Genomic DNA, 8,902 nt, shown 5'->3' on the forward strand with positions numbered 1-8,902 from the left:
TGAGACCGCACAGCCCTGGGTAGACCCTGCACACAGCCCTGTTGAGACAGCACAGTCATGGTGAGACTCGCACGCAGCCCTGGTGAGACCTTCATGCAGCCCTGGTGAGACCACACAGCCATAGTGAGACCCGCATGCAGCCCTGGTGAGACTGTGCCCAGCCCTGGTCAGACCCCGCACAACCCTTGTGAGGCCCCTCACAGCCTCATGAGACCCTGCACAGCCCTGGTCAGACCCTGCACAGCCTCCTGAGATGCCGCATAGCCCGGATGAGCAACACAGAGTATGTAGCTTTATATTATTCTGCATTGCTGTATAATGGATTGCTGAGATTTGTAGTTCTCTATAGCTGATGGTATTCTTCATTGCTTTATAATGTATTGCTGAGATTTGTAGTCCTCTATTGCTAGTGGTATTCTTCATTGCTGTATAATGGATTGCTGGGAATTGTAGTCCCTCTACAGCCTGGAGTCAGTGGCAGAATTACCTGTGTGGCAATGGTTATAGCTGTGACTGGGCCCTGGTGCTCCGTCACTGTCCTAAAATCATCAGTCTGTATTGTTTTAGAAAAACTGTCACATGACAATTAAAAAAAAGGTATCGGTAATTGGTATCAGCTAGTACTTGAGGAAACGTACTAGTACTCGTCTTGAAAAAACGGTATTGTGCATCCCTACTCTCTAGCATCTACCAAACACTGAATGTCACTTTTAAGTGGACTGACTAACTGATATGCCTTTAACCAAAAAGAACACCATTCCAGATCCAATCATATAAAATGAATTAATGTCCAAAAGTAGTATACACCATTTATTGGCCATGAGGTTAAGGCTGTGTTGCAGCTCTGATTACTGGCAGTGTCCCAAGAAAGGATTTAGATATGTAAATGTAATTCTTCCTTCTTACCTAATATTTGCTGATTACACAGCAATCCAGAGATAAGAGAAGAGCATAGAAAACACAAAACACAAAGCTGGCACTTTTCTTGTTTTTATACCTTTCTCCCCTGTGGAGAATTATTTACACAGACAGACAAAGGCAATTGGGACAAGGACAGCATACATCAAAGTGTCATTCTATAGTGTGAAGAGTTTCTAGGAGTCCATTTTATTTCAGTCAATTTAGGTTAAGCTGTGCCCCATTCAGACATACGGTGACAGACAATGCAGGCAATCTCTGCTGTCACATGTCAGGGAGTCAGGGCAGGGAAAATTACGCTACTCACTTCCTTTGCTGGGCTCTGACTGATGACTCATCCAATGCAGACCCTGGCAGAGTATTGTAGACATTTCTATTTATAAATTTGAGCACATCTGTCAGCAGATGGGTTAGTGTGTTGTGACAGCTCCGGTGGTGTACGTTGTATCGCATACAATTTGTACATTCCACTCAGGTTCCCGCACGGCAGTGCGGTGCAATGTACTGCCATGCGGCAACCTATGGTGGTGCAGGTTATTACTTGATGTGTAAATGGGCCCTAAAAAGGCCAATACCTCTCCTAATGCCTGGGACTGAGGTAAGCGATAAACTATTTAAAATTAACTCCATTACAAAAACTAGAGGCCATAACCTAAAATTGGTGGAAAAAAAATTCCAGCACAAGGGGCGAAGGGGGTACAGTTAGAGCGGTTAGGGTCTGGAACTCACTGCCACAGACAGTGATTTCAGCAAAAAATGTGGAACTGTTCAAGAAACTTTTGGAGTACAAGTACTCCTAAGAATGAGATCCTATAGGTTGGACTTGATGGACTAATGTCTTTATTCAACCTCAAATACTATGTAACTATGTAAGCTGTCACTGCAATCAATTGTGGGTACACTCTATCTGAATGGAGCTGGGTTCATTCTAAGGTACAAAAATACCTCCATATGCCATTCTGTATGTTCCTTCTTCCACACAGCTGCCAACCTGAATATACTGAAGGACCGGGTTTTTCCATCAATTGATTTTTTCTTCGCTGATGGCACATTGGGCATATTCCAAGATGACATGCCTGGATCCCTGAGTCTCCAATTGTGAAAGAGTGGTTCAGGAAGCATGAGGCATTATTGTCACACATGGATTGGCCACCACAGAGTCCAGACCTTAACCCCATTTAGAATCTTTGGGATGTTCTGGAGAAGACTTTACACAGAGGTCCGACTCTCCCATCATCACTACAAGATCTTGATAGAACTTCCCAAGTGTTCCAATTTTCATTATTACTGTGACCACCACTGATGAAGATATAGACCTTCACAAAGAGACACAGTGCAGACCAAGGCATAGTAAGTTATTAATGGGGAAATATTAGCTGCAGGGATTATTAGTTCTGGATCATCCAGGGAAAGGTTAGATCCTCTTTTTGTTACTACTGCCACTACTACTACTGTCTCATTTCCTGCCCCAGTAACACCTCGGGCATGCCAGTGACCTGAGCTTCCCATTTCCCCTCTGTAGAGTGCATTCTCTGTATATGGCTTTGGTGATCGTGACTTGATTCTCCATGTGAATATATCCAGAATGCACTCCTGCAAAAAAGAACAGGAATCTGAGCTCACAGCTATGCGCTTATGGTCATTGGGACAGGAAGTGAATGGAAATCTCCTAAATGGGGATGCATGTATTTGCACCTGAGAGGATCTAACATTAAAGGGTAAATCCACTTTCCTAGGTGAATCTGGGATAGTGGACTCATCCATTAATAAAACACAAAATGAACAAAGCAAAATAATAATAAATACATTATAGTAGGTGAAGGTGACCAGTATTCAAAAACAGGGACATTTTAAGGTAAAAAGTTTTCTAGTTACAAATTTCCATGGTTGGGATTGTTAAAATCAGGGACAGTATTGGCCCCTCTCTTGGCTTGTCTATATATCCTATGATTTAATGAGCATTACACAATGGGACATATTGAAAAGTCAGCACATAAATGTTTTATTGGCACAGAAAATGTAATACAATTCAGTAAATTAATGACAGCTAAACTAAGAGAACAGAGAAGGGTGTTATTGGGACTCTAGACGCATTCTTATCATGTGGACAGAATCTTATCATGTGGACAGACCTATGATGTCATCATCTGGACAGTCTGATGACATCATAGGTCCTTTCCCTTTTCTACAGTGGTGGGCAGTCCCTTCTCCTTGCCTGAGGTGCGCTCATGTAATAACATGTAAGCACCACTCAGTCTAGGAGTACCGTTACCCAGGAAGAGGGGCTATGAGAGAAATTAGTTTAAATGGCACTGGCTGTTATTGAACCTGGAAGACTGCCAGCATCTAGTGGTTGAGAGGTACATCAAGGGACAGCTCTAAATTGAAGATATTACAACAAAAACAGCAAAAGTTTTTTTTTTCCTTCTTTAAAGTCCAAGACAGCACATGTTAAAAATAATCCTGGAGTTCAGCTTTAAGAGAAAACTGTACTGTGGAATTATAGTGGCTGCCATTGGTAATTCTGAAGATGCTAGTAGCATGTCTGGCATGCGCCTCCAATGGATTTAATACCTTTTGACCTGGAATTATGCAGATGAGAAGTTATATATTTATTGGCTACATGTTTATTAGGGAAGGATGATTCCTATGTCACAGCACAGGTCAGATTTAGTCTTACCCTGTGTGCCTGAGTGTATATTAGCTGCTGTCCCATTGTAATGAAAGGATGCTAAAGTATCAAGTGAATATATTTAGTGTTTTCACTAGATCTTTATTTTAGTTGGTCCCTTTTCACTAGCCCGATATTGAACTGGCCCAATATTGGTGGCTGTTTGCATAAATCTGACTTTTCTTGAGCAGCAACGCAAGAGTAAACTAAGGAACTAACCCAGATGGCTGGCTCCAAAGGTTCCCCCTGCCGCCCCAGATAAGGTACTCTCGTCCTTTCTTCACATCTAATGATTTACAACACTTAGTGGGACTGACAAAATTCCTTTGTTTCCCTTCAACAAATTCGTCTGTACCTGTTGCTGAAAAAGAAAACCAGAAAAAGCTATGAACAAAATACTGAATACATGCCATAGAAGCAGATGGAAAGTTAACTCACCTTACAATTTTTATTTTACCAAGTGCTCTGCTGTTGTTACTGTTCTCCATGTATGACCCTGGCTCTGGCTGACTGATCTCCTGGTTCCTGACTCCGGCTATTGTTTCCGTTTATTCTGCTCTCAGAGTTCTCTGACCTGGTTTGGCTTACTACCCGCTTTGGCATTTGACCCCTGGCTTGGCATTGACTACATCCTGGACATCCTCCATTTTTGTTTGCCGTTTTTGTTCTTTGTTTTTCTCAATAAACGCCTTTTATTTGTATCCTGCACTTAAGTTCTGTCTGGTTTCTTAGTTCCGTAACATCTTTGTTATCTATGTGTCTGAATTTTTCTTGTTCACATACCTAGATTAATGACCTTGACTATGGTCATCACATAATTGTCATAGTTGTCAATCAGCTGGACTTCATCTAACCGTGCCTTGTATACTGTCAAGAAAAAAAAATCCTGTCAACATCATCAATTCATGAAGGCACAGAATGAGCGAATCTTAAGGCTTCTCACCATAGTCAACTCCTCTTCCACAAAGTTTCCAGAGCCTGTCCTCTGCGTGAATTGCACGTTCCAGTTGTTGCTGCAAGAAACAGTTTGCTGCATAACAAGAAGAGCTGAATGTAAACTTTCAGGAACAAGTGGCAGACTATTTATCTTCTACAGCAGAGACTTGCTAAAGTGCTCGAACTAAGACTGTTTAGGGTATTTAAACCCTAACAATTTACTTTGCTTTTGCACTCTCTTTTGGTCTGCTAAAGTGACACTAAACTCAGAAAGCGAGAAAGCGTTTTGTTATATCTGTGCGATATAACTGTTGGCCCTGCCAGAAATCTGAAAGCTGATAACTTCCTGAGCTCTTTTTCTATGTTACAGTCTTATCAGTTTGCACTGATGGCAGGAGGGGGAAGCATTCTGTAGTCTTGTCCTAGGGGTCCAATACTGCTCCCCCATAGACATAGCACGGCAAGTAGGCGTTGTCACTCTAGGATATGTGTTACTAGCAGGATCATTAGGTTACAAAAATATAAAAAAAAGAAAACCAATGCAGCCACCATATCCAAGGACCAATGAGCTGCAATGCTTTACATTTTAGTTCTCGGGTTTAGATACACTTTAACCACTTGCCACCTGCCTGTTGTGCATAAATGGGTAGATGGCTCACTCTTCAAGGTGCATGAGCAGTCCTCTGTGAATGCACAGAAGTTCACAAAACAAGGTACAGATCCAATGTTGTGTATGAGTGTTGCTGGGTCTGTATCTATCTGGATTTATATATGCAACACTTTTTATATTGTTTTCCTAATATAGATGATGGTGTTTGAATAATGGGCCCTACTCTTTTTGATGAGGTCTAGATTTTATATTTTTAGTGATCTATGAGGATACAATAAAGGTTGGTTGTTTTTCACAAATAGACCATCTATGTTCATCATGCACTTAGAGATTCTAACCAGTGGCGTCACAAGGAGGGTGCGGGGGTGCAGCCCGCACCCGGGTGACACCATTGGAGGGGTGACACCAAAATGACTCACAAAATGGTGACTCGGTTACTGCTCCGGGTGTCACCCAGCCTCGGAACGCCCCGGTTCTAAACACTAACCACTCTACCAAACACTCTACTGGAGACACTTTACAGCAGATAGATGACAATTAGGATTGATGTTTTCAGCTGCATTTCAATGTTTTACTTTGTATCCACAAAGAGAATTAAATGTCCGACTTGTAATCCTTACCCTGTGCACAGTCACACACCTCTCTCGGGCAGATAATTGTAAGCAAGGCATTGCCTTCTTCTACATTGTAGAATTTACTGCAGCGGTTTTCTGTAAAGAAAAAAATAACCAAAACGTTCAGTGTTACTGTAACATCTTGGAGGTCTCCCATTTGTGTTTGACTAGAAGACCATGCAACTAAAGGAGACCTTTGTCTGTTTGTCTGCTGGAACTTGTGAACTGACTCCTTTGAGCCCTGGGCTCCATTACAGGCAGGGACCAGTGTAATGGTTCTATGTGCTATGTACGTAAAGTGAAGAGAAAATAAAGGCAAAGAGGCCATAGACAGGGTTCAAGATGAGCAGTGCAGCAAGAGGGACATGTCTATAGAAGTAAAGAGAAGGTGCATTTACCTGAATGGCAAAGTGGTCTTCTGAGCTGAACTGCTGGGGGGAAAGGGCAGTGGCATTCACATGAAAGGCCTATTTGCAAGCAAAAGGCCTTGTTCTAAATGTAAGACCAGTTTCTCCATGAGGTCAGGAATGGCAGGTACATTTCAAGAGACTTGAAGGCCCTTATCAGTTACAAGTAATCGGAGACGTTAGACTTGGAACTCACAAAATCAACATAGGCACAGTCACTGGAGGGGAGCTCCTTCGCCCCAGGACATCCATAGGATGCTTTCTTTCTTGGTTCCCTCTATAAACATGATACCGGGTATGAGATCCAACACCGCATTTTACCTTTTCCTAGGACACAGGGCAGACACCGAGCACACCACCCCTCGCTGCACAGACAGGACCTGCCTTGGTGCTAAACACACCTTCCTCTCCTTATTTTCCCAGCCCATACCAGATTGTAATCCAGTACGGTTCAGTAGAAAACATTAAAACTTTACTTATAACATAACAGTTTTTCCAGCATTAAATGGAAACTTTTCAAGCACATTGTTACAGAAAGGTCCATCCGTCACTGCAAATATTTTTCCTCATGAAATGTAACTTAGTTAGTCCCAAAGAAGTACAAACATGTAGCCTGCCTCTCCTAAAGTAACTATTTCGGAGGACATCTTGTCCCAAGAGGATACTCACTAGTAGTCCATTTTAATGGGAAACCCTTCTCTGCTCACTCTGCAGGCCCAAACACCACAAGGCTCAACCCATCTGCCTTTTTATAGCCTATCTTCAGCGGTTCAGAATGATAAACTTGTTAATCAGCAACCAAAAGAGCAGGACCTCCCCTAAACGGACCCTACATACAGGCAGGGCTGGATTTCCGAGAAAGCCAACCAAGGCCCGGCCTTGGGGCAGCAGAAAGTAGAGGGGCAGCAATGGTGTGGAATTCCTATCTTCTGACGCCCGGTACATGCAGTTCTGGGCGCCGGCCAGGTAGTTGTTTTCTACATTTAGCCCTGCTTTGGGCAAGCAGAGCTAAATGTACAGCAGGGTAGCCGCTTGTTTTGTACAAGTGATCACGATTTCGCTGAGATCACTTGTATGCAGCCTGCAGGTCTGCCATTCTCCATTGGGTGGGTTGGTGGGTAGGGGGGGCGCATTGAGGAACCTGGCCTTGAGGCAGCAGAGAGAGTAAATCCGGCCCTGCATACAGGCTGGACATCATTTGAAGAGCTTCCCACCCTCATACCCTATTTGTTATGCAGTTTGAGGGCCGTTGAACACATTCATTTATGTCACATTGTTGTTGGGGACCCTTATAAGATATGGTGTCTAGTTTTTGGGCCCCAGGATTGATGTATGATGTATATCCTGCGTTAGGTTTCTGTTCTTATTCCTGTAGTGCAGCTGGGGGCCTATCGCGCAACAGAATTTGGACTGCAGATACAGTGTCTTTGTGCTGCCTTCAAGAAATGTCAAACTATTTTCTTGTTTTTTGTTGATAATTATTGCTATTTATTGTTTGTAACTGGATTCTGTTATAAAAAGCTTTTATGGCCATTTAACTCCATTTTGGTGTGGTCTAAGATTGTGATGGGGACATGTACTGGCAAGGGAGGATATGGCCTAGCGGTCTTATTAGCAGACTTCCTCTGAATACCTTTATGTTAGATATGGTCCTTTCATTGAATTGAATTGGCTTTAGACTAGTCACTTTGTAATGTTTTTCTGTCTTTATACCCGTACATGATGTTGGAGGCGCAAATCTTTACCTGGTGTGTAGTAATCATACAATGTGACTGACGCAGGTTGGATGTTTCCCACTTTAAAGTACTGATGTATGTGAAACTTCAGACACTGTTCCTCAGTGTGAGGGACCTGGGAAGAGGGGGGAGGATTGCAACATATGAATATTTGTTATTTCATTTTCTGCATTTAATAATAATAATAGTACTTCAAAAGGTAATCTGTAGTCTTTTAATATGAAAGTGGACGGCCTAAAGCTCATCTGTGGGCAGGAAGTATTAAATAAAAATAGCAGCTTTGTCTTTAAATGAGAACTATGAGGTGAATGATTTTCACTCACCTCATAGTGCTAGCCGACCTGTGACAATGAAACTGTCACAGGTCGGCTCAGTAGATCGGGAAGGGAGCGAACACATACCGGCGTTCGCTCACTTCTCGATCCTGTCACTGCAGAGAGCCATGACAGGGGAGGGACTGGATTCCCCACTCCGATCCTCCAGCGCTGACTGGCGGAATGGATGGGGGAGGGGGCGCATACAGCTGGCTCTGCCTCTAGATAGGCAGAGCCAGCTGTCACTCACGCAGCTGGGCGGATCCAGACATAATTGTCGGGATCAGTTTCAGCTGCGGTGTCTCAGTATACCGCGGTATACTGAGCTTAGGGTGATGGGATGACGCTAGTTTGTGTCCTCGCGTTACCCTTTGGAGAACTATGGGGAAAAGCCCTAACCCCATAGTTCTCCTTTAATACTCATCCCCTCTCCGGCGCTGACCCTAGCAGTAATTCCTTTCTGCCACTAGATGTCCTCAGTGCTATTCTATCTACCTACTTTCTGTGAGTGCAGGCTGTCACTGACCCAACCTTGAGGGGTCATCATCGTGGTACCCTACACTCACAGTACAATGCTGCAGAGAGTGGCACTGATGTCATCGTGTCAGCACCATTTTGCATCATTAAGGACTGTTGTCCACCCTTGAAGAAGCAGACGTGAATCGTAAAAGCCATGTGACCAGCCTGAAGACATAT

General features: G+C 43.3%; 1 protein-coding gene across 1 annotated transcript in view; it reads right to left on the reverse strand.

Moving 5' to 3' along the window:
* Positions 1 to 2,374: 2,374 nt before the first annotated feature.
* The window catches only part of LOC108794609 (complement C3-like), a 66,969-nt gene continuing 60,441 nt past the window's right edge, over positions 2,375 to 8,902 (reverse strand). Inside the window, exons 34-38 of the mRNA XM_018565689.1 lie at positions 7,902 to 8,007; positions 5,756 to 5,845; positions 4,533 to 4,619; positions 4,373 to 4,456; positions 2,375 to 2,511 (exon numbers count right to left, since the gene is read on the reverse strand). Of these exons, the coding sequence (XP_018421191.1) occupies positions 2,375 to 2,511; positions 4,373 to 4,456; positions 4,533 to 4,619; positions 5,756 to 5,845; positions 7,902 to 8,007 (504 nt within the window). The remainder of the gene's footprint in view (positions 2,512 to 4,372; positions 4,457 to 4,532; positions 4,620 to 5,755; positions 5,846 to 7,901; positions 8,008 to 8,902) is intronic.

Source organism: Nanorana parkeri, unplaced genomic scaffold, assembly GCF_000935625.1.
Source record: "Nanorana parkeri isolate BGI_ZX_2015 unplaced genomic scaffold, ASM93562v1 scaffold874, whole genome shotgun sequence".
NCBI lineage: Eukaryota > Metazoa > Chordata > Amphibia > Anura > Dicroglossidae > Nanorana > Nanorana parkeri.